We start from the raw sequence: 27,553 nt of genomic DNA, 5'->3' as shown, positions 1-27,553 counted from the left end.
TATATGATCTTGTAGCCAGAACTTTTAATACTGCCTAAATTAAAGAAATGTCTCATTTACTTTTAAAAATTTTTTATTAGTAATTTTATTTGTTTACATTTTAAATCATATCTCCTTTCCAGGGCAACCCTCCACAAACCCACCCATCCCAACCCTGCTCTCCCCATCCTCTTTGCCTCTGTGAAGGTGCTCTTCAACCCACCTGTCTTCTTCCATCTCACATCTATTAGCATTTTCCTTTACTGGGGAATCAAGCTTCCACAGGACCAAGGCCATCCCTTCCCAATGATGTCAGATAAGGCCATGCTCTGCTACATATGTATATAGTGCCATATACCTCTACATGTATGTATGCTCTTTCATTGGTGGTTTAATATCTGGGAGCTCTGGATGGTCAGTTGGTTGATACTATTGTTCTTGCTTTGGGGTTGAAATCTCCTTCAATCCTTTGCTAGCCCCTTCTTTAGGCTCAGTCCAACGGTTGGCTGTGATTATCTGCATCTGTATTGGTCAGAAGCTGGTAGAACTTCTCAGGAAACAGCCATACCAGGCTCCTGTCAGAAAGTGCTTATTGACATGAGCAATACTGTGGGGTTTGGTGTCTGTATATGGGATTGATCCTTAGGTGGGGAGGTCTCTGGATGACCTTTCCTTCAGGCTCTGTTCCATTCTTTGTTTTTCTTTCTTTTGGAAGGGACCATTTCTGGGTTAACAAATTTGAGATGGAGGATTTCCCCATCTCTCAACTGGGGCTCATGCCTATGTTTCTACAGGTTTTATCTTTCCTCTATTGCATATTTCACCCAATGTCATCCTGTTTGGGTCCTGGGAACCTCTCCCTTCCCTGGAATCAGGGACTTCCTAGTGGCTATGCCCAGTTCTCCATCCATTATTGCTACATATTTCTATTCAATTTCCTGACCCTCTCTACTTCTCTGCTGTCCCTTCCAAAACCTGATCCTGCCCCCTCACACCATTTTTCACCTTCATTCTTTTTTCCTCCCAAGTCCCTTCCTTCCTCTACTTTCTGCGATTATTTTACTTCAATTCTATGTAGGATTGAAGCACCTACACTTAGGTCTTCTTTCTTCTTCAGCTCCATATATTTTGTGTGTTGAATTGTGAGTATTCTGAGCTTTTGGGATAATATCTACTTATTAGTTAATATGTACCACGTATGTCCTTTTGTGTCATGGTTAGAGCACTTAGAATGATATTTTCTAGTTCCATTTATTTGCCTATGAATTTCATGAAGTCATTGTTTTTAATAGCTGAGTAGTGTTCTATTGTATAAATGTGCCACATTTCCTGTATCCATTATTCTGTTGAGGAACATCTGAATTGTTTCCAGCTTCTGGCTATTATAAATAAGCCAGCTATAAACATATTGTAGCATGTGTCCTCGTTATATGTTGGAGCATCTGTTGGATACATGCCCAGTACTGGGTCTTCAGGTGGAACTATTTCCAAATTTCTGAAGAATTGACATTGATTTCTAAAGAGGTTTTACCAGCTTGCAGTCCCATTAGAGATGGAGTGTTGCTCTTTCTCCACATGCTCACCGGCATCTGCTGTCACCCACATTTTTACATCTACATCTACATTTTGCATCTACATTCTACATCTTAGCTACTCTAATTGAGAGAGGAGGAATCTCAGGGTTGTTTTGATTTGTCCTCATGATTAAGGATGTTGAAAAAATTTTAAGTGCTTCTAAGCCATTTGGGATTCCTCATTTAAGGATTTTTTGTTTAGCTCAGTACCCCATTTTTAATAGGGTTCTTTGGTAATCTGGATTCTATCTTCTTGAATTCTTTCTATATTTTGTATATTAGCTCTCTATCAGCTAAAGGGTGGTTAAAAATCTTTTCTCAATCTCTGGCTTGCCATTTTGTCTTATTAGCAGTGTCCTTTGCTTTAGAGAAGCTTTTCAATTTTATGAAATCCCATTTCTCTATAGCTGATCCTAGAGCCTGAGACATTCATGTTCTGTTAAGGAAATTTTCCTCTCTGCCAATAAGTTCAAGGCTCTTACCCAATTTTTCTTCTGTTAGATTTAGTGTATCTGGTTTTATATGAAGGTCCTTGATTCACTTGGACTTGAATATTTTACATGAAGATGAAAAAGGATAATTTTTCATTAATCTACATGCTGAGTGCCTATTGAACTAGCATCAATTTTTGAAAATGCTGCCTTTTATCCATTGGATATTTTTGGTTTCTTTTTCAAAGATCAAGTGGCCAAATATGGGTGGGCTTATTTCTGGGTCTTCAATTCTACCTCATTGGTCTATCTGCCTGTCACTGCACCAATTCCATATGTCTTCCACCACTATTACTCTGTGGTCCAGCTTGAGGTTAGAGATGTAGATTCTGTCAGACAATCTTTTATTGTAGAGAGCATTTTTGGCTATCCTGGTTTTTTTGTTATTCCTGATGAATTTGAGAATTTCTTTTTCTATCTCTGGGTAGAATTGAGTTGGAAATTTGATAGGAATTGTGTTGAATCTGTAGATTGCCTGCCATAAGATGACGATTTTTACAATGTCATTTTTGCCAATCCATGAGCATAGTAGATATTTCCATCTGCTGTAGTTGTCTCTGATTTCTTTCTTTAGAGAACTGGAGTTCTTTTTTATTCATTCATAAATGTTCTAAGATTTATTGTGAGACTATATTATCTTATTATTGGATATTTCATTTATTTACATTTCAAATGTTATCACCTTTCCTGGTTTCTGCTCCAGAAACAGCCTCTCACATCCTTCTTTCCCCTGTGTCTATGAGGGTGCTCCCAAAATCCCATGCCTGCCTCCCTGCCATGGTATTCCCCTACACTAGTGCATCAAGCCTTCTTTGGACCAAGGGCCTCTCTTGCTATTAATGTCTGACAAGGCCATCCTCTGCTACATATGTGGCTGGAGCCATGGGTCTCTCCATGATTACTTTTTGGTTGCTGGTTTAGTAGCTGAGAGCAATGGTGGGTCTGGGTGGTTGATATTGTTTTTCTGAAGCTGAAGGGTTGCAAGCCACTTCAGCTCCTTCAGTCCTTTATCTAACTCCTCCATTGGGAACCTTTCACTCAGACAAATGGATGGTTGTGAGCATCTACCTCAGTATTTTCAGGTTCTGGCAGAGCCTCTCAGGAAACAAGTATATCAGCCTCCTGTCATCAAGCACTACTTGGCATCTACAATAGTTTCTGTTTGATGTCTGTATATGGGATGGATCCCAAGGTGGGGCAGTTTCTGGATAGCCTTTCGTTTAGTCTCTGCTCCAGGCTTTGTCTCTTTATTACCTCCCTTGGATATTGCTCCCCCTTCTAAAAAAGACTGAAGCATCCACACTTTAATATTCCTTTCACCTGAGCTTTATATGGTCTGTGAGTTGTATCTTGGATATTTTGAGCATTTGGGCTAATATCCACTTATCAGTAAGTACACACCATGCATTTCCTTTTGTGACTGGGTTACCTCACTCAGGATGATATGTTGTAATTGCACCCATTTTCCTTAGAATTTGAGGAATTCATTATTTTTAATATCTGAATAGTACTCCATTGTGTAAATGTACCACATTTTCTGTATCCATACGTTTATTGAAAGTCTTCTGGGTGCTTTCAAGCTTCTAGACATGATAAATAAGGCTGCTATGAACATAGTGGAGGATGTCTTCTTTTTACATGTTGGAGCATCTTTTGGGTCAATGCCAAGGAGTGGTATAGCTGAGTCTACAAGTAGTACTATGTCCACTTTTTTGTGGAACTGCCATAAAACAGATAGAGTGTTTGTACCATCTTACAATACCACCAATAATGGAGTAGTTTTCTTCTTTCTTACACTGTCAGCTGAGATTTTGATCTTAGTCTTTCTGACTTGTGTGAGGTGGAATCTCAGGGTTGTTTTGATTTGCATTTACCTGATGATTTAGGATATTGAGCATTTCTTTAGGTTCTTCCCAGCCATTCACTTTTTCTAAGTTAAGAATTATTTGTATGGTTCTGTTCTTGTAATACAGAGCTTTAATTTTATTGGTTAGAGTCACACCAAGATATTTTGTATTATTTGTGACTATGGTGAATGATGTCATTTCCCTAATTTCTTTCTCAGCCCATTTATTTTTAGAATAGAAGAAGGCTATTGATTTCTTTGAGTCAATTTTATATCCAGCTTCTTTGCTAAAGTTGTTTATCAACTGTGGTAGCTCAGAGGTAGAATATTTGGAGTCACTCATTTATACTATCATATATTCTGCAAATAGTGCTATTTTATCTTCTTCCTTTACATTTTGCACCCCTTTGACTTCCTTTGGTAGTCTAATTGTTCTGGCTAGAACTTCAACTACTTTATAGAATAGAGAGTAAGAGAGTGGCAAGTCTTGTCTGACCCCTGAATTTAGTGAGATTGGTTCAAGTTTCTCTCAATTTAGTTTGATATTGGTTACTGATTTGCAGTATTATTCTTTTATTATGTTTAGGTATGAACCTGGAATTACTGATCTTTCCAAGACTTTTAAAACAAATGGGTACTATATTTTCTCAAATACATTTTCAGCATCATATGACTTAATCATGTGGCTTATGTTTTGTTTTGTTTTAGTTTATTTGCCTTGTGGATTACTTAGATTTCTGCACATTGGACAATCCCTGCATCCCCTAGATGAAACCTATTTAATCATAGTGAATGATTTGTTTGTGAGAATGTTATTAAGTATTTTTGCATCATTATTCATAAGGGATATTGGCCTGATGTTCTCTTTTTGGTGGGTCATTTTGTTGTTTTATTTTCAGTGTAACTGTGGTTTCATAGATCAAAATGGGTAGTGCTTCTTCACATTTTTATTTTGTGGAACACTTTGAAAGGTATTAATTTTAGGTCTTCTTTGAAAGTCTGATAGAATTCTGCACTAAATTCATCTAGTTCTGGGCATTTTTTGGCTTGGTAGACTTTATTATTTATTTATTTATTTATTTTAGGTGTTATGGGACTGTTAAATTGGTTTATCTTTTTATTTTTTTATTCAATATATTTTTTATTTATATTTCAAATGATTTCCCTTTTCTGGCCCCCACTCCCTGAAATTCCCATATGCCCCCTTCCCTCCCCCTCTTCTCCCACTCACCCCTTCCCACTTCCCTGTTCTGGTTTTGCCCTATACTGCTACACTGAGTCTTTCCAGAACAAGGGGCCATTCCTCTGTTCTTCTTGTACCTCATTTGATGTGTGGATTATGTTTTGGGTATTCCAGTTTTCTAGATTAACATCCACTTATTAGTGATTGCATACCATGATTAATCTTTTGAGACTGGTTTACTGCACTTAGTATGATGCTCTCCAGCTCCATCCATTTGTCTAAGAATTTGTTGAATTCATTGTTTCTAATGGCTGAATAGTATTCCATTGTGTATATATACCACATTTTTTGCAGCCATTCTTCTGTTGAGGGATACCTGGGTTCTTTCCAGCTTCTGGCTATTATTAATAGGGCTGCTATGAACATAGTAGAGCATGTATCCTTATTATATGCTGGGGAATCCTCTGGCTATATGCCCAGGAGTGGTATAGCAGGATCTTCCGGAAGTGATGTGCCCAGTTTTCTGAGGAACTGCCAAACTGATTTCCAGAGTGGTTGTACCAATTTGCAACCCCACCAGCAGTGGAGGAGTGTTCCTCTTTCTCCACATCCTTGCCAACACTTGCTGTCTCCTGAATTTTTAATCTTAGCTATTCTGACTGGTGTAAGGTGAAATCTCAGGGTTGTTTTGATTTGCATTTCCCTAATGACTAATGAAAATGAGCATTTTTTTTTAAGATGCTTCTCTGCCATCCAAAGTTCTTCAGGTGAGAATTCTTTGTTTAACTCTGTACCCCATTTTTAATAGGGTTATTTGGTTTTCTGGGGTCTAACTTCTTGAGTTCTTTGTATATATTAGATATTAGCCCTCTATCTGATGTAGGGTTGGTGAAGATCTTTTCCCAATTTGTTGGTTGCCGATTTCTCCTTTTGATGGTGTCCTTTGCCTTACAGAAACTTTGTAATTTTATGAGGGCCCATTTGTCAATTCTTGATCTTAGAGCATACGCCAATGGTGATCTGTTCAGAAACTTTCTTCCTGTACAGATGTTCTCAAGGGTCTTCCCCAATTTCTTGTCTATTAGCTTCAGAGTGTTTGGCTTTATGTGTAGGTCCTTGATCCATTTGGAGTTGAGCTTAGTACAAGGTGACAAGGATGAATCAATTTGCATTCTTCTGCATGCTGACCTCCAGTTGAACCAGCACCATTTGTTGAAAAGGCTATCTTTTTTCCATTGGATCTTTTCAGCCACTTTGTCAAGGATCAAGTGGCCATAGGTGTGTGGTTCATTTCTGGATCTTCTTTCTGGATCCTGATTTAACTTTGGCACCTGGTAACTGTCTAGAAAATCACCCACTTCATTTAGATTTTCCAGTTTTGTTGAGTATAGGTTTTTATAGTAGAAGCTGATGATTTCTTTAAATTCCCTCAGATTCTGTTGTTTTTTTTCTTACTTTCTCATTTCTAATTTGGTTAATTTAGATATAGTCTCTATGCCCTCTAGTGAGTTTCGCTAAGGGTATATTTATCTGTTGCTATATTTTTCCTACCCGATTATGCACTCACTAAAAAGTGGTTATTGACCTAGAAAACTGGAATACCCAAAACATAATCCACACATCAAATGAGGTACAAGAAGAAAGGAGGAGTGGCACCTGGTTCTGGAAAGACTCAGTGAAGCAGTATTCGCAAAACTAGAACTGGGTAGAGGGAAGGGGTGGGTGGGAGGACAGGGGAAGAGAAGGGGGCCTACGGGACTTTCGGGGAGTGGGGGGCTAGAAAAGGGGAAATCATTTGAAATGTAAATAAATTATATTGAATAAAAAAAATTAAAAAAAAACATAAAAAAAATAAAAAAAGAAATCTCAACTCAGTCAGTAACAATACAAGCTGTACGCCTAGGTTGGGCATATCTTTCACTACACTACTCTATTCCCATCTGTATTATCCCATATAACTTGTGATTTCTCCAGGCCATGAGCTTCTCTCTCTGCAGCCTCTCCATTGATCCTCTGTAGTTCTTCCCCTTCCCCCTCCCCTACCCCCTCTATCCTTTTCTCCTCCCCAAAACTCTCAGCTCCTCCTCCTTCCTCCTACCAAGTCATTGACTAAAGCCTTTATTTGAAATGTTAAAGTGGGAGAAGTTTCACAAGGCAACTCCTCATTTGCAGCCCCTCCGTGGAGTGTAATTATCATCAAAATACCAGCCCAGTGCTATCCACAATATCTATCTATCAATTTTTTCAAAGAACAAGCTCCTAGTTTTGCTGATTTTTTTGTGTGTGTGTGTGTGTGTGTGTGCAGTTATCTTTGTTTCTACTTAGTTAATTTCAGTCCTGTATTTGATTATTTCCTGCCATCTATCACACTTGGGTATGTTTGCTTCTTTATGTTGTAGAGCATTCAGATGTGCTATTAAGCTGCTAATGCATGATCTCTCCAATTTCTTCATGAAGGCTCTCAGAGCTATGATTTTTCCTCTTAGCATAGCTTTCCTTGTTTCCCATAAGTTTTGGTATGTCATGCCTTCATTTTGGTTAAATTCTAAAAAGACTTTCATTTCTTTATTTCATCTATGACCATAATATCACTGGGTAGATAGCTTTTCAACTTCAATGTGTATGTGGGCTTTCTGTTGTTGTTATTGTTATTGAAGACCAGGCTTAGTCCATCATGGTCCAATAGACTCCATGGGATTCATTCAATATCCCTGTATCTACTGAGACTTGTTTTGTTTCCAATAATATTATCAACTTTGGAAAAGGTACCATGAAGTGCTGAGAAGAAGATGTGTGTGTGTGTATAGATATGTGTTAAACCTATTTGGTTAATAAATTCTGTTAGTTTCACTGTGTCTCACTTTAGTTCCTATTTCCATAATCTGTCCATTTGTGAGAATGGGGATTTGATGTCTTCTACTATTATTGTATGAAGTTCAATGTGTGCTTTGTGCTTCAGTAATGCTCTTATACAAATGTGTGTGCCCTTGTATTTGAGGTATAGGTGTTCCGAATTGAGAGTTTATCTTGGTAGATTTCTTCTTTGATGTGCATGTAGTGTCCTTTCTTGTCTTTTTTTTTTTTTTTTTGATAATTTTGGATAAAAGTCTATTTTATTGGGTATTAGGATGGCTACTCTAGCTTGTTTCTTTGGGCCATTTTCTTGGAAAAAAAAATTTTATTTGATTTTTTTTTTTTTTTGAAACAGGGTTTATCTGTATAGCCCTGGCTGTCCTAGAACTCACTCTGTAGACCAGCATGGCCTTGAACTCAGCAATCCACCTGCCTCTGCCTCCCAGAGTGCTGGGATTAGAGGCATGCACCGTCACTGCCCAGCTTTTTTTTAAAGATGTATTTATTATTTATTACAATATGAGTACACTATAGCTGCCTTCAGACACCACTAGAAGGGGACCACCAGATCTCACTACAGATGGCTGTGAGCCACCAAGTGGTTGCTGGGATTTGAACTCAGGACCTTCAGCAGAGCAGTCAGTGCTCTTATCTGCAGATCTGTCTCTCCAGCCATGGGAAATTTTTGGAGGTGTTTCCAATATGCAACAATATACTAGATCCTGTTTACATATCTAGTTTGTCAATCTACCCGTTTTTATTGGGGAATTGAGTCCACTCATTTTGAGAGTTATTAAGGACCAATAATTGTTGTCTCCTGTTTTTGTTTGTTTGCTTGTTTTTGTTTTTTGGTTAGAGGTAGAATTATGATTGTTTTTCTTCTTTTGGATTTTGTGTGAGATTAGTTTTTGGTTATTTATTGGTTGCTATTTCCCTTCATGTGTTGGGAGTTTCCCTTCTATTATCCTTGGTAGGGCTGGATTAGTAGAAAGATGATGTTTAAATTTGGTTCTGTCATAGAATATATTGGCTTCTCTAACTATAGTAATTGAAAGGTTTTTTTTGTTGTTGTTTTTGTTTTTTAATTTTTTTTTCCTTTTTTTTTTTATTCATTTGAAATGTAATTGAAAGTTTTGTTGTAGAATGGGCTGGCATTTTTGTTTCTCTTAATGGATGTGTGAGATCTGCCCAAGATCCTCTGGCTTTTATAGTCTCTGTTGAGAAGTCTGGTGTAATTCCAATAGGTGAGCTTTAATTTGTTAGTTGACATTTTCCCCTTTCCTCTTTCAATATTCTCTCTTTGTTCTGTGCACTTGGTGCTTTGAATATTATGTGATGGCTGGAAATTATTTTTTGATCCAATATGTTTGGTGTTTTGTATGCTTCTTGTATGTTTATGGGCATCTCTTTCTTTAGATTTTGGAAGTTTTCATCGATATTTTTTTTGAAAATGTTTGCTGGCCCTTTGAGTTGGGAATCTTCACTCTCTTCTATAACTACTACTGATAGGTTTGTTCTTTTCATTGTGTCCTGACATTCTTGAGTTTTTGAGTTAGGATCAATTTGCTTTTCTTTGACTATTGTGTCAATGTCTTCTATGCTAGGTTCTGAGCCTGAGATTCTTTCTTCAATCTCTTGCTTTCTGTAGGTGATGCTTGCATCTATTACTCCTGATCTTTTTCCTAGATTTTCTATTTCCAGGGTTGGAAATTTTTTTTATTGATTTAACATAGAGTCAGAGCTAAGTGAGGGCCATGAACTCATTTACTCCCATTTCTGACTTTTTAAAAGCATATGAATAAAATTAGAGCATTGCATGTCCCACTAGCAGTTCTTTGAACAAGTAGAAATGAGCTGCACTAACTATCCTGAACAGGGACTTCACCAACCAATGTACAAAATTTAAACAGTGATTGATTCTTTCACATAGCAATGTGCCTACATTAATGGAAAGCTCTGAACACAGGACTTCAGGATGGTCCCTCTAAAGCCATCCAAGTCTTAGACTTGACTATAGTGACCTTATAGTTCCAGGCACCACATGAATGAAATAGAGCAACAAAAGAAGATTTGGGAAAAATCATTAAATCCGTAAGGTTGTGATTTCTTTATGGATTCTATTTACATTTTTAGATCCTGAATGGATTTTTCAATTCTTTTATCTGATTGGTTTTGATTTCCTGAATTTCTTTAAGGGATTTATGTGTTTCTTCTTTAAGGGCGTCTATCTAATTACCCGTGTTCTCCTGTATTTCTTTAAGGGAGTTATTTATGTTCTTCTTAACATCCTTGATCATCTTCAAGATACGGGATTTTAGATTTGAATCATGCTTTCTCAGGTGTTCCAGGGTTGTTGTGGTGGGAAAACTGGGTTCTGACATTGCCAGTTATCATTGGTTTCTGCTGCTCTTGGCTCTTGTCATCTAGTTATCTAGGGTGTTAAGCTGTTTTGCTGTCCCTGACTGAAGTCTAAACTTTCTGTGAGTCTGTGATCCAGAGTATGTCAGACCTCGTGGGGATCAAGATATCTCTGTGAGTGGGTGGGTTGCAGAAGCCTGGAGCACATGCTCCAATCCTGTGCACAGGTGCAAACCAGAAAAAATCCTCTGGCTAGGCAGGAATTCCTGTGTTCCCTGTGTCCTGGGGCATCCCAGTTAGGCCAGGTATTAGGGTTGAGGACTCAACTGTAAATCTGGATTTGACAGAACTCCTGGAGGTCAAGATACCTCAGGGTATGGGCTGAGTGGGTAGGGGTCTAGAGCAGAGTCTCTCCTCACAAGTTTAGGTTCAAATTGGAAGATATGTGTGTTCCTGGCTGGGCAGCAATTCCTCTGTACCCATGTGCTTATGGCTCAGTTAGGCCAGTTATTGGGGCGGGGGTTGGTGCCTCACATGTGATCCTGGATATGTCAGAACTCCTACATGGAAAGCTATCTCTCTGTGTAGGCTTTGTGGGTAGAAATCAAAATGTCTCATTTTCAATGGCCTGGATGAACTTAGAAAAGTGGTTCAATCTAGGTAGATAGAGGAAATATGTATAGACGCTGAGAATAAGTTACAATCTCCCAGGTTTTAATTGATATGTGGGATGAACTACTTTATGTGAACCTTTGCAAGTACATATATACATGTATGTGTGTGTTCCTACATGTAGAAGCCAGAAAGGTGGTAGATGTTGATCTTTCTTTTTCATTTTCTGAGATAGATTCTCTTAGTGGACCTGGAGTTCACTGATTGTCTAGACTTTCAGGTGATCAAGTCCCATTTACCCTATTGTCTCCACCTCTCAGTTGCTGACAGAGGCATCCTATTCAACTCAGCTACTTTGATAGTTCTTTGATACAAGGTCTACTACTTGGGTGGCAATTCCTTACGGATTTAATGATTTTTCCCAAATCTTCTTTTATTGCTCTATTTCATTCATGTGGTGTCTGGAACTATAAGGTCACTACAGTCAAGTCTAAGACTTGGATGGCTTTTGAGGGACCATCCTGAAGTCCTGTGTTCAGAGCTTTCCATTAATGTAGGCACATTGCTATGTGAAAGAATCAATCACTGTTTAAATTTTGTACATTGGTTGGTGAAGTCCCTGTTCAGGATAGTTAGTGCAGCTCTTTTCCACTTGTTCAAAGAACTGCTACTGGGACATGCAATGCTCTAATTTTATTCATATGCTTTTAAAAAGTCAGAAATGGGAGTAAATGAGTTCATGGCCCTCACTTAGCTCTGACTCTATGTTAAATCAATAAAAAAAATGCCTTGGGAGGCAGAAATCCCTTTGTATCTTCAATCCAAAGGAATGGATTCTACAGCCACATTTAAATATTAGCATAAACCTTCAACATCAATTTCTCTGTGGAAAAATATGCTTAAAAGAATATATCCTGAGGGTGTGATATAAAGAAATTTAAAATTTAGTCATGTTGCTAACTTCATTGCAATTCAGCAATCACTGTCTTGTATTCATGGAGGTGACATTCTATGATGGTTGTTGCCAGGCAACCAATTAACATGTGCTCAATTATTCAGGCAGTGAATTGTTAAGCTGAAGTAATGGATGCTCAAATGATACCTTTTACATTTTTAAATTATAATTACCTAATATTGTCCTTCCCTTTCCTCCCACTAAAACCTTAATATAATCCATTTTGCAGTTTTTTTTATTTATAGCCCTGTTTTTTATTAGTTGTTGTTTTACATGTACTAATATATATTTTTAGATACATAAATACACTTGACTCAATCTGTACAATGTTACTTATATGGATTTTCAGAGCTTACCTGTTGATTTTGGTTTTGGATAACCAATTGATGCGTTCTTCCTTGAGAAAGTGTGTTTCTCATGGTCTCAGCATTTCTTCGTTCCCTGTAGTTCAATGTGTGATGTGATAGAATTTTGGGCTTAACCCCATCTAATTCTGCATGTCTATGTCTGTCATTGTCAAGCCCATGTTTAGTCACTCATATTCTAAAACTTGGTTGTAGAAAATTTCTACCTAACTTCTGTTTTTTTTCCTGTTTGCCTTTTTTATATCCAATCTACCTATCTATCTACCATCTATCATCTATTTGTCTACTTACATAACATTTGTCTATGAGTACACCAGTCTATATATATATAATTTTAATAAAAAATTTTAAGTCTATAAGACTTATTATGTAAGGCCTACTATGGTCTAGGCACTATGCAAAACTGAATACTTTGAACACCTAAAGTATTTATTTACTAATTTCTATGACCAACGATGGTATTTTAAAAGAAATTCCATAATTACTTCATAGAAATTATTGAATATAATAGTACATAAGACATGAACCATTAAACATAGACATATGCATAGGCACACATTCATATATACATATACATACATACATGCACACATACATGTGTTTGTGTGTGTGTGTCTGTCTGTGTGTGTGTGTGTGTGTGTGTGTATGTGTGTGTGTGTGTGTGTGTGTGTGTATGTAGGTATTGGGGGGGAAAGGGGACATTAGAGGCATACAAAAATCATGAATTGGGGACAGAAAGTTCACCCATAAAGAAGCAGCCTTCTTGATTTCTGATAATAGGGCATTCAACCTGCCCCATAGAAGAAGACATCTGGCATGTCTTCTGTGAAAAAAACCCTCCTTGCAAGCACCTAAAGAATCTATGCATCCTTCCTTCCTTGTAAAGTATTTCAAATCATTATAAAGTGAGCAGATAGTGTCATTTGTCAATCATACATGCATGATTTCCTAAATTCCAAATACAGTGGTCATTTAACTTTAGGTCACAGAAGGTTAAGGATATTGGAAGCAAATGTTCTATTCTCAGTTTTGAAAGAGTTCCAAAGAAACCAATGCAGTTGTAGAAGGAACATAACTACTTTCATAAAGTTAAGTTCCAGGTGACATGTCATTAGTTTGAAGGTAAAATTAAAAGTCCATGTTTTTAATTGGCCAGATTGAAAGCATTTTAGATATACCTATATCTATTTTGTCATAAGGCTACATTCCATTAATATTAGGAAGTGTTCTTTTGGTTTTGTTTTTTTCCCCATTATTTCTTTTTATGAGGGTTAAGGAAACTCTCAGTCTTCATATGGAGAGTTGGGTTCTAGTTGAGAGAAGAGAACTGAGCAAGATACTCTTCTTACAAAAAGAAAGTGGGTGGCATTCTGGTGAAATAAAATCGGTGCAATGGATGGGTATAAAAAATGTGGCTTGAGAGACAAAGAATGTCATTTTCATATTCCTCATACCTACCTCTTCAAAATTATCTCTTGCCTTTTTGATTCTTCCTTATATGTTCTTTCTTTCTTTCTTGTTTATGCTTTGCTTTGTTTCTTAAAAAATTCTAACATTTTATTTCATGTTTTAAATGATGCCCTAGTTTTTAGTATCAGTATTCAACTTGACAGTTCAGAGTCATCTGGGAGTGTCTCACTTGGAAGATTGCTATAATCAGTTTGCCTTGTGTACCTAATTAAAAGATGTTATCTTGACTGATAAATGATGCAGGTGAGTCCAGTCCACTTTGGATGACAACATTACTAGATAGGTACTTTGGGGCTCTATTACAAAGTTAGCTGACAGTAAGATAGAAATCCAGGGAAAATGTGAAATGTTCAGTATACTTCCTTCATAGTTTTTGACTTGAGGTCCTCTCTCAGGTTCCCTCCATGACAGATTGTGACTTTGAAAAGTAAGCCAATTAAACTCTTTCTGTTCCAAGTTGCATTTGGTCATTGTGTTTATCATAGCAACTGAAAACACAAAAATAACCATATTATCTCAAATACATCCATTTCAAGGAAACTTTCTTAAGTTGTGTGATTTTCTGCTAGATGCAATGAACTGTTCACACCAGATAGTAGCATGAAGACTAAAGGCACCTGAGTCACTGAGAATCTTACCACATCCTGAATGACGACTAATGAAACCTGAACCCCTAAAGCTCTCAGCAGAAATTTCAGGGAGTGTACCATGTTGAAAAGTCCCCTTGCTTTGTTGATTGTTATCTTGGCAATCTTGTAAGTTTCAGGAGTTTCCTAGAAACTTGGGCTATTTTTCCTCCTGAGCTTTATGAGCTTTATTTATGTATTGAGTCTCAAGGATCCTCTTCCAGGAAAGAAGTGTTTCAGATATGAAAGAGCTGTAGCATACTAGTGATTCTGAAAATATGAGTTATGGGCGATATATACTATACTTACCTAATCATTTATTTTAAAAATCTGTAAATGGTTTTCCTAATTTTTAGTTTTCATGAAGGTTTTGTTACATAGCATTATTTTTACTATTCATACATTTTATCATAGCTAAGAGGGAACTTAATTGTTGTTCTATACATTTATCTAACCTAGTGAATTTCATATATGTATATAATGAAATATGATTATATCCGCACACTTAAGTTCTAAAATTCCCCTCATATCCCTACAGCACACTACTCCCCATCTTCATGTGGGGAAGAAGAAAACATCTTTTATTGAGGATGATCACTGGGAGGTTTCTTGGCTTCAGTGGAAGGCCTAAGCACCCAAAGCTTTACATAGTAGCCCTCTGCTTGCACAAAATTTTTGAAACAGGGATCATGAATTTTTCCAGAGAATTTTACATATTGTATGCCACCTCCTGCCCTAGATATATATGCCAGCATTCCTTTCTCTTGTTCCACAGCCATTCATTTCTTTTTCCTGTAAGATGTACTATCTGAAATCATTACTTGTTAGAGAGATGGGAAACAGGCAGAGACCAGTGCTTGTCTGAACACACTTCTCTGCAACTTTCTACAACTTATTTCCTTGGGACAGGGTCTCTCAAATAATCTCTAGTGAGCTTTCAGCAAGTAAGTCCCAGGAATTTTCCTTTCTCCATCTCTGTCATACCCCTATTCTACTGGTGGAATTATAGCTGTCCATACCCATGTCTAGTGTTTATGTACATACTGGGGTTTTGAAATCAGATGGGCCAGAGATATTTCCCCAGTCCGAATGCTGAACATTTTTCTCATTAACTTTTGTTATAGTTCAAGTGATCTTTAGAGGTAAACCAATTTGCTTTGACTCTCTGCTCACATCTTCATTTATAACAGTCCCCCTTATTTATATCTTAACCTGGTACAAAACTTTACTTTTACCAGCCAGTGTCACATGGCCCTGATTGGCTTGTTTTTATGACATTTAAGGGATTCAAATATTATGAATGACTTTTAACATATGACAAACATCATGTTACATTCCAGAACATAATCTGTTTGAGTGCATTTCTGACTTCTTTTTGTACTTTTAAAATAATAATAACACAGTCCACTAAACCTGCTTAAATTGTTCTCCTGGATTACAGATATTCCTCTGTCCATGTCAAAACTTGCAACCTGACTATTGAGAATTCAAACTAAGATTAGCTTCAAACTTCTTTCTTTAGCTTTTCAAATCTGAAAATTAATTTATAAATCAATATTTATAAATTAATGTGGAAATTCAGGAATTCCCAAAGAAGGATCTGGAGAGAACATTCAGTGCTTAGAATTTGTTGCTCTACTGCAGAGAGCCAAATAATCCTATTAAAAATGGGGTACAGGGCTAAACAAAGAATTTTCACTTGAAAAATATCAAATGACTGAGAAGCACCTAGAGAAATGTTCAACATCCTTAGTCATTATGGAAATGCAAATCAAAACAACCCTGAGATTTCACCTCACACCAGTCAGAATGGCTAAGATCAAAAACTCAGGAGAAAACAAGTGCTGGTGAGGATGTGGAGAAAAAGGAAAACACTTCCACTGCTGGTGGTGTTGTGTGCTGGGAAAACCACTCTGGAAATCAGTCTGGCGTTTCCTCAGAATACTGGGGATGATACTACCGGCGGACCTCACTATGTTCATTGCAGCCCTATTTATAATAGCCAGAAGAAGGAAAAAACCCAGATGCCCCTCAATAGAGGAATGGATACAGAAAATGTGGTATATATACACAATCGAATACTATTCAGCCATTAAAAACAATGAATTTCTTAGACAAATGGATCAAACTGGAGAATATCATCCAAAATGAGGTAACCCAATCACAAAAGAACACTCATGGTATACACTCACTGATAAGTGGATATTAGCCTAGAGGCTTGGAATACACAAGGCACAATTCACATATCAAATGAAGCCCAAGAAGAAGGAAGGAGAGTGCCCTGGTCCTGTATAGGCTCAGTGCAGCAGTGTAGGGGAATACCAGGACAGGGAAGTGGAAAGGGATGTATTGGGGAACAGGGGGAGAGAAGAGGGCTTATGGGACTTTTGAGGAGGGGGGATCCAAGAAAGGAGAAATCATTTAAAATGTAAATAAAAAAATATATCAAATAAAAAAAAAAGAATTTGTTGCTCTTCCAAAGGATCTCCAGTTCTGTCCAAAGCACTGAGGTTTAATGACTCACAACAAATATAAGAAACCTGACACCTTCTTTTCTCTTTCTCTGAGAACAGATACTCAAACATGGTGCTATTAATTCAGAACACACACGCACAGGCACACACACACATACACCATTAATAAAAATAAAAACAGAATCTTTAGAATGATTGAAGAAGTCAATCCTTAGTAACTTATCAACAGAATCATTAAACATTTGAGTAACATATATTCAATGGCAATAACAAGGTGAAAACTTCCAACAAGTATACCACCTCTAGCATTTCAATTCCTCAATATACTGCAGGATATTGAAATTAATCAATGGAATTTGGCATGTAATAGAAACAATTAAGATAATCACTTGTCTCACACCATATCATTAATAGCATGCATTTACTATGGGAAGATGTTAATCAGAAATAAAAATTTGATACTAGAGATTAAGAACCAGAATTGTTTTCTATGCATTTGTTTGCAGTTAATTAGAATATATCCTGAGTGACCTGTGTTGGAAAATGCTTCTCATTTGGCTACCTGGGCAAGTGTGGCAAGGGAATTGTATTTCCCACTGGTCTGAACTATCTACTAAGAACTTGTCTAAAATAAGCAAATCAGTAAATAGATCCACAAAGGCAATGTTCTATTGATTTGGAAAGAAGTAAAATAATATATTTAAGGTGTGTTTTTGTTTGTTTTTTTGTTGGTTTTTTGTTTGTTTGTTTTTCAAGACAGTGTTTCTCTGTGTAACCCTGGCTGTCCTGCTGTCCTGGAACATATTCTGTAGACCAGATTGGCCTAGAACTCAGAAATCCATCTACCTCTGCCTCTCAAATGCTGCGATTAAAGGCATGTGTCACCACTGCCTGGCTTTAGGTGTTCTTAAAATCACAAAAAAAGGAGAGTGAGATATGAACATAATCATATATGTTGTGTATGTGCAGTAAAATGGGCATAGGGAGGACAGAAAAAGATAGTGATTCCTCTCCTCTATATTTATCCATGACCTCCCTTTGAGAAACTCTCTAACTCAACCAAAGTTGCTCCTAGGATCTGTCATCATAAATCCCCCAAATTCCAGTATTACAGGCATAGGCTGAAAAAAAACAGCTTCTTTTATGTGAGTTTTGGTAATCCACACACAGCTCTTCAAGCATGTGTAATAGACTACCTGCCCGACCATAATGAAGATATTAAATAGCTTCATTTTGCTACTCTATAACATGTAAATATATTATGTTAGGCAACCTAAATGTTTATAAGAACATGTAAACAAATATAATAAATGGCAAAAATGTATTTATGGGCTCCCAGTCAAGATTTAGAAGTAATTTTTTTTTTTATTTCACCAATCTTTATGGCAGGTACAGTGACAAATAGATAATAGTGAAAAAATTAAAAGTTGGAAATATGGAAGGAGATCATACAGAGAGCAGCAAAATTCACCTGCTCAGGTCATCCAGTTTCCTCCCTATGCTGGATCAATTGCCTCCCAATTAGCATTTCAGAGCTTCAGGTGGAACCTGAAAGGAATGTGAATGTGCTATTTGTTAATGTTTGAAGTACTATCCAGAGAGAGAAACTCACTCTATTTCCAGTATGGTAATTGGAAATGTAGTTTTCTTTCTTTCTTTTTTTTTTTTTTTTTATTCTTCCCAGTGTACACAAAAGTAGTACATGTTCTATGGAAAGAAACCTCATGGTTCTGCTTGATTCAGTAGAAGATATGTACAGTCAGAAATATTGGGGACAGAGAATAAAACTGGTTTATTTTGGTAGCTTATTTTAGATTTCCATGATTGTGAGAAGGCTCTTTTATCTGTTGAAGTTGCCTTTGATTTGGATTTTCCAGGTCATGACATAAAATAGTTACTTTCTCCTAGCTATATCCGAGTCAGAATATAATAAAATATATATATCATACCATTAATGAAGATTCAATGTGAAATATGAAATATTCTTTAAATATTTGAGTTGTTTTAGTATTATGAAATTCTTTACATATTTTATGTAAAATTATTTTACATCTCCTGGTGTTCTGATGCCATCTTTTGCCTTCTTGCAGACGCTGCACCTATCTGCATATGCAAACACACACCAAACAGAATTAAAATGAATTTATGTGCATCAATCTGGATATAGAAACTCACACACATATATACATATAAATATATATACAAAATTTAAATTGAAAATGAAATAAACTCCTTTAAATGTAAATAAACATTACTATCTTCTGTAGTGATAAATATTGTATCCTTTCACTTATTTGGAAGTAGTTATTTTTTGTTACTCACAAGTTTATAATGCAATGAAAGATAAAAATCTTTTAAATTGTCTTTTGTGATTTTTTGTTTTGTTTGACTTTGTTTTTGTTTGATAATTTCATTTTTGTAAGTATCAAATATATATCATGTAGCCCTCAAAGTACTTATTTATTTATTTTAATTTTATAAGTATATGTGTATGTGAGTGTGTGTGTGTGTGTGTGTGTGTGTGTGTGTGTGAACACATGCAGGCATTTGTTTCTCTTTTTCCACTCTGGTGTTTCAGATAGAACTCATATCATAAAAAAAAATAATAGAACTCATATAATCATTCCGTATAAACAATTTTTAACCCTACAGTCCCTATCACATACCTCTAAGTATACATAACAATTCTATTTATTTCAATTCTAAACATCTCATTGACTGTAGACTTAATATGTGTGTAGAATAAGCAATTGTGAAGAAAGAAGACTATTTCGCACAACCTTCCTTTAAAGAAAGAAAGTCACTTTCTCACATTTCTCCCAGTTTCTTTATATTCCTAGTTTTGTTAGAAGAGCTTTGACTTTGAACATTTCTATAGTGCTACCATACTTGGATCAGTGCAGGCTTCCTTCTAGCAATCTCTGTGAATGAAAAGTAGCTTTCCTGACTTGGATCCTAAAAGCATATTTCAATGAATCATCACTTTCCACTGCTTAGAAATGTAGGCACCAGAATGTCACTCCAGTTTATACTTTCGTTTCTGAGATGTAAATTTGTTCTTCATTCACTACTAATTTCACCCTTCACTTCCTAACAGTCAATGGCTACTTACATGATTTGACAATTATTTTCATGGCTCAGGTATCTCCTCAATCCAGATAGTTTTAAATGATTTTGATGAAATGATTGTAGACACAAAGGTCATTAGGTATAAAATAAGGAAGTAAAGAAAACAATCATATGTTGAATTCATTATGTACAAAGATACAGGAAAAGGAGATAGGACTGTTCATCATGAACACAAACAAAGAAGCTAGGGAATAAAATAAAGGCTAATGGAGCTTGGGCATGGGAAAGAACCATACTTTCCTCCAAAGGATCCACAACCTGGCCATACTTACTCTTTGATTCTTAAGCCCCAAAAATGCTGCTAAATTCCCAAACTATAGAAATAAAAATAATATATAATTGAAATTATTTAAATTTGCAGCAATGTGTTATACTGGACAAATGAAATATATGGACTGTTTTTGGTTTTCAATGAAAGAAAGGAAAAGTGAGATGCTATGTTTTTTTCCTTATGTAGATGTTGGACGGAATAAAGCAAGATGGGAACAAAATGTAATGAGCATAGAGAGATGGCTCAATGTTTAAGAGCATTTGCTGTTCTTCCAGAAGACCTCAGTTTGATACCTAGTAGTCACAAAAGTAATTCTGGCTTCACAAAATTTGATACATTCTTTGACCTTTATAAGTGAACTCATAGAAACACATGATATGATCAGAGGCAGAAGCACACACACACACACACACACACACACACACACACCACACATGCATGTGCACAAACACATGTGTGTGTATGAGAGAAAGAGAGTGTGTGTGTGTGTGTGTGTGATTGTGAGAGAGAGAGAGAGAGAGAGAGAGAGAGAGAGAGAGAGAGAGAGAGAGAGAGTAATAGGAATTTTTAAGAATTAGAGGAGAAATACATGCTACCATACTGTCCTTATATGGTTTTCTTAATGCTGCTAGCCAAATGTATGCTTAGAGTTTAAGGAATGCACTATTTAAACATTTATTAATCAAACTAATGTTATCATATATGCTGGTTGATAAGAAAGTCCCTGCACCTCTTTCAAAAACTAAGAGGCTTCCCATAATAAAATAATCAGTTAAGCCATCTAGTTATGTTGAAACTATTATATCTTAAGAAATTAGGGAAATGACACCCTTTACAATAGCCACAAACAGCATAAAGTATCCTGGGGTGACTCTAACCAAACAAGTGAAATACCTATATGACAAGAACTTCAGATCTCTGAAGAAAGAAATCAAAGATCTCAGAAAATGGAAACACCTTCCATGCTCATGGATTGTGGATGATTTATATAGTCAAGGATTAATATAGTTAAAATGGCCAACTTGCCAAAGGCAATCTACAGATTCAATGCTATCCCCATCAAAATCCCAACCCAGTTCTTCATAGAGCTAGAAAGAGCAATTCTCAAATTCATCTGGAATAACAAAAAACCCAGGATAGCTAAAAACTATTCTCAAGAGTAAAAGAACTTCCGGGGGATTCAATATCCCAGACTTTAAACTCTACTACAGAGCAATAGTGATAAAAACTGCATGGTATTGGTACAATATCAGGCAAGTGGATCAATGGATTAGGATTGAAGACCCAGAAATGAACCAACACACCTATGGTCACTTGGTCTTCGACAAAGGAGCTGAAAGCATCCAGTGGAAAAAAGATAGTCTTTTCAACAAATGGTGCTGGTTCAATTGGAGGTCAGCATGCAGAAGAATGTGCATCGATCCATTCTTATCTCCTTGTACCAAGCACAACTCCAAATGGATCAAGGACCTCCACATAAAACCTGACACACTGAAACTAATCGAAAAGAAACTAGGGAAGACCCTGGAGGACATGGGCACAGGGGAAAAGTTCCTGAACAGAATACCAATACCTTATGCTCTAAGATCAAGAATTGAAAAATGGGACCTCATAAAACTACAAAGTTTCTGTAAGGCAAAGGACACAGTCAAAAGGATGAAATGTCAACCAACAGACTGGGAAAGGATCTTCACCAACCCTAAATCCGACAGAGGGCTAATATCTAATATATACAAAGAACTCAAGAAAGTAGAACCCAGAGAACCAAATAACACCATTAAACAGTGGGGTATGGAGGTAAACAAAGAATTTTCACATGAAGAACTTCGGAGAGCTGAGAAACACCTTAAGAAATGTTCAATATCATTAATCATTAGGGAAATGCAAATCAAAACAACCCTGAGATTTCACCTCACGCCAGTCAGTATGGCTAAGGTCAAAAACTCAGGAGACAGCAGGTGTTGGTGAGGATGTGGAGAAATAGGAACAGTCCTCCACTGCTGGTGGGATTGCAAGATGGTGCAAACACTTTGGAAATCAGTCTGGAGGTTCCTCAGAAAACTGGGCATGTCACTTCCTGACGACCCTGTTATCCACTACTGGGCATATATCCAGAGGATTCTTCAGCATGCAATAAGGACACATGCTCCACTATGTTCATAGCAGCCCTATTTGTAGTAGCCAGAAGCTGGAATGAACCTAAGTGTCCTTCAATGGAGGAATGGATACAAAAAAATGTGGTATATATACACAATGGAGTACTATTCAGCCATTAGAAACAATGGATTCATGAAATTCTTAGACAAATGGATGGAGCTGGAGAATATCATACTAAGTGAGGTAACCCAGTCTCAAAAGATCAATCATGGTATGCACTCACTGATAAATGGATATTAGCCTAGAAATTTTGAATACCCAGGACATAATCCACAAATTAAATGATGTCCAAAAAGAATGGAGGAGTGGCCCCTGATTCTGGAAAGACTCAGTGCAAAAATATAGGGGAATTCCAGAACAGGGAAGTGGGAAGGTGTGGATGGAAGAATAGGGGGACGGAAGAGGGCTTATGGGAGTTGCAGGGAGTGGGGACCCAGAAAAGGGGAAATCATTTGCAATGTAAATAAAAAATATATCAATAAAAATGCTAAAAAAACCCAAATATATATAGTTCATTATGCACTGTAGATGTTATAATTGCATCATAGCAATTTGATCAAATGTCCCGCTTAAAAAAATGTGTGAGGTGTCTTGATAAAATGAAACATTTGATCTTGTTGTGAAGTACTAATTATTGTGCCTCTATGTTTTGTAAAGACTCAAAACTACTCTAGCTATTTGCATATGTTCATAGACCAAAAGGCATCTCCCAAGTTATGATTCAATCAGTGTGATGCAAAGAAGAGGTGCAGGTACAAATGCTTGCTCATTCAGTCTACACAGCATCATGGAGATAATAAGCATGATACATATCTGGGACAACTGTTTTCATTTCTAATCCCTTTGATTGCTTTCTATTTTCCCTTGTTACCATTATGAATTGAATATTGTAATGAGTATTGTTATTTGATTGTGTTAATCACCAGTATCCATAGATAAATACTGATGGAACCAGAGTTAAACAATCTTTCAAATATCTAGTTTTAGTAGGGTATGATAGAACTACATTATTCTTTCTATAATTCATAAAATACATGAATGAAAAATATAATGCTCAAAACATATTTTGTTTCCAAGAACAGATTGCCATAGCCCTTTTCTCTGAAATTTTCATTTGATCTTATTGTGAAGCCCTAATTATTCCATCTCTTTGTCTTATAAAGACTCAAAAATACACTAGCAATTTGAATATGTTCTTTGAATATGTTGAATGTGAATATGGTTGGATGATGTATTGAAGCCTGCAGTAAATGTATAGTTGAGAAGAAGAGAGATACGTAAGAAGTTTTTTTTTATTTAAAGAACAATGAAAGAGTTTCAGCCATGTTAGTTAATAATCAATAAAATCACATAAACTGTTTTGAAAAAGAAGAAGACCTGTGATTCATTTTACTCATTGCAGAGACTCTTATGTTGGATCCAGAAGTTGCTAGAGCAAACACATTGGGTTTCATCGGATGCCTTTCTTCAGTCCAATACAATCATATAGCACCACTGAAGGCAGCCCTCCGCCATGCCAGCATTGCACCTGTGACTGTCCAAGGGACCCTGACAGAGTCCAGCTGTGGCTCCATGGTGGATTCTGATGTGAATGCAGTGACTAATGTTTATTCTTCATCAGGTACTTTTTAGGGGGTGCTCTCTTGAGTTTCCATCACTAACAACACTTCTGCTGTCTTATAGATATAAAGGGTTATCTGACTGCACTTAGCACTTCGACATGTATAATTACAGGTGGTTATGAATTCTAACTAGCTTCTTATGGATCATATCTGTATTTACAAAACACTCTAACAAGAACAAATTAAGAAAGTAAAAGTTTATTCTGTTTCACAGTTCAAGTGTCCAGTCCATCATAAATGGCAGGAATTTGAAATGTATTATTACATAAAAAACTAATAATCATGGAGTGAAAAAAATACAAGCACATACACACACACACACACACACACACACACGCCAGTACTCAAATAAATTTCCATTTATACATTTTCCATTTATCCTAGGATCCCATCCAGGGAGTGGTGCCAATCAAATTGGGTAGATCTTCCTACATCAATTATGAAATCTAGATAAGGCTCAAGCATTTCTAGAGACCTGTCTTCTAGGTCATTCTAGATTCTGTCAAATTGACTCTTAACACTAACCATCACACAAACAATGGTGAATAGAAATAGACAATAGAAGTTCGTGCGTTCTAGAATAGCAATTACTTTAATCAATAATAAATTTAAGTATGAAATTTAACAAAATTTAGGTAATATATTTAACTGATTGTAAATTAATAATTAAAACATTAATAATAAAATTAACTAAAAAAGTTTAATATAATTCTAGTTTGAGGTGATGAATAATTATCATTAGTGTGCAGTTCCATGTAGTGCATATCATGTATATACTCATATATGTATGTGTATTTGTTCATTACTATTGTTTAAGTAAAAACTAATATGAACATTTAAAAGTCATGAAAATATCAGAACAGAGACTTAGAAAATACCATCTTCAATATTATGCTCTAGATTTTTGGAGCAAGTATCAACACAATTATAGAAATAGAAAATTTAAAATGTGATACTTTGAATGTATTATGTAATGATTGTTTTGTATTATATTAGTTGGAAGCAGATAGGGAAAGGCTTAATGTCTCAAATGTTTGTTGTATAATAATGAGGACCTGAGTTACAATTTCCAGTACCCACATAAAAGTTTATGTGTGTCAGCTAGGATTTGTAACCCAGTTCTTGGTCAAAAGTAAGAGATATGTGGTGCTCCCTTGCCAGCCAACCAGAATTACTGAGCTCCAGGTTCATTCAGAGATATAGTCTTAAAAAGAACCATGAAATATGATTAAAGGAAACACCAAAAATCTATCTTGACTTTAGTGCTGGCTCCTATTGGATCACATACTTGACTAAACACATGCATATTCACACATAAACATTAATACATATATACATAAACATAGATAAATGCATTTCCTGTACATAATTTTACCTATTTATACTCTGTGTGCTTGTACGTCTGATGAGAACATTTGTTCAAAAACATATTTGTTCATTTTATGAATTGTTTATTAATGATAAAGTTTGTTTTTCTTAACCAACTAAGCTCAAGCTCCTGTCAAGTTTCATTTTGCTTTGTTATTAGTTTTTGTTACTGTTTCTTTACCATGAGGAACTTATTCCACTTGATGGGATATTTGTTTTGCCCACATTGTTTTTGAATGAAGAGATCAAATTTTTGTGGCTTAGTAATATTCCAGTGTGTGTTGGTATGTGCACGTATGTGTATATATGTTTGCATGCAAATGTCTGTGTATATGTGTGCATGTGTACTTTTTCATGCATATCTATCATCTATCTATCAAACATCTATCTAACTTATATAAATCAGTGGGGAGGTTAGTCAGCAACAAAGAATTAGGAAAAAATTGGGCTTAAGTTCTTGATTGTGCCTTTTTTTGAGATGCAAGGCTGACAAGCTTGAGACTATTAGGATTGGATCTTTTGAGGAATTTTGACAAACATGTGCTATGTAGATTATTTCAAGTAGTCTTATAATGTTCTGAATGATGTTTAGAGAAGAGAGCACATTTACTTGTGGAGGTTAAGCTAAATAACAAGCTGGTTGGGGATAAAGGCTGTGGACTTGCATTTTCTGTGTGTAAAAGACATGCTTGTACTTTACAACATTTACTGTCCCTAGGAATTAATTATCATAGCATTGTGTGACAATATTCCTGAGAAGATGTGAAGAAATATCTACTTAGCTCAGATCAATAACTGTTGATAGACCAAAGCTAAGATAAAACCAAATTCTTATTTGATGAACCAGTGGGTTTTATTGGTGATTTTTACAGGAATTTGGGGGATTGATTACTCACAGGAATAGAAATGACTAAAAGAGATTCATCTCCATAGCCTACCCAAGCATGGGGTGATAGCTTTTATAAGCTGACAAAGCTCACTACAAAATTTGTAGGCAGCTCAACAGTTCAGTCAAGGTCTCTACCAGGCAGTCTTCCTAATCTCTGCCCATTTCAGCAGAATTGCTGATCTGAGAACCTTCCAGAAACATTGACTGATATGAGAGCATTATTAATCAGTCCTACAAAAGCTTGGGGAAGGAAGGACCTACTGCTTCTTGTCAGTTTCAGCAACTTCCTGGAATTGCTAAATTGTTTGGATATATCCTAGACAATAAGATATACAAATTTGTCAGAAAATTTAGGAAAAAAACTAGATCATTAATTTCCTCCATTAACTTTGATAGACCAATCTTCAACTACAGTGTAGGAGCAGATATAAAAAAATGACCATGTCTTTTTTCAATTACTTTTTGACACAATCAAATTAAGATTTTTTCAAAGGAAATATATGACTATTGTTATGTATCTGGTGAGATCTAGTATATTTAGTACTGGGTGAAAACTCACACTTTCTTATTCAGTAAGCAATGTCTGTATTATACACAAATGTGGGAGTCATTCTATAATATATATGTAAATATATATACTCATATGGTATTACATTTTTGACATAGACATTGTAGCTAGATGAATAGATGGGTAGACAGATGGTTGGTATATAACTGGCAAATGGCAAGTATGGGTAGACTGATGTGTTTATGCATTTACACTAAGGCATTTATTTTTGGAGGAGAAAAAGTTAAAGCTAAGATCTGATTTTCAAATATCATATTAAATGAGTATCAACAGTGAAGAGTAAATGTTCATGAAATATATCACTTGTGTGATAAAAGTTACTTTGTAGAACATGGTCACCAAACATTCTTCCGAATCTATCATGCTATTACATCTTCTATGTTTTCTTTGTAGAATTAGTGAATACTAAAGAATTCAAATTTATAAAGTAAATGTCTTATCCTATCAACTTCTAAACATGTTAGAAATGAATAAATATGGGTTTACATCAGGAATATATTTTTTTATTGTTAAAATTAGCACATAGGCTAAATAAATTGGAACTAATTTGATCTGTGTTGGGGCAAAGGAATTATATGAACTGTGGAAGTTAAGATTTGAGTATTCATGAAAAAATAAGAGTTCCAGGAAGGAGCCTTGTCACACAATATACCTGAGTAAAAGATTTGTAAGTACATAGGAGGTAGTAGCTAAATATCTGGCATTTGTTCCTGTCATCTACATTCCTCACTAACTTTTTCTTTCCGTACCTTCCAGCCACTCT

The 27,553-nt window shown here is 36.0% G+C and overlaps 1 protein-coding gene across 2 annotated transcripts in view; it reads left to right on the top strand.

The window, feature by feature from the left end:
- The window catches only part of LOC127697709 (contactin-associated protein like 5-2), a 909,987-nt gene that overhangs the window by 878,136 nt on the left and 4,298 nt on the right, over positions 1 to 27,553 (top strand). For both annotated transcript variants that reach the window (XM_052201021.1, XM_052201020.1), the window contains exon 22: positions 23,746 to 23,964. In XM_052201021.1, the coding sequence (XP_052056981.1) occupies positions 23,746 to 23,964 (219 nt within the window). The remainder of the gene's footprint in view (positions 1 to 23,745; positions 23,965 to 27,553) is intronic.

This window comes from Apodemus sylvaticus, chromosome 12 (assembly GCF_947179515.1).
Source record: "Apodemus sylvaticus chromosome 12, mApoSyl1.1, whole genome shotgun sequence".
Lineage (NCBI taxonomy): Eukaryota > Metazoa > Chordata > Mammalia > Rodentia > Muridae > Apodemus > Apodemus sylvaticus.
This window is presented reverse-complemented; position numbering and strand designations above follow the sequence as displayed.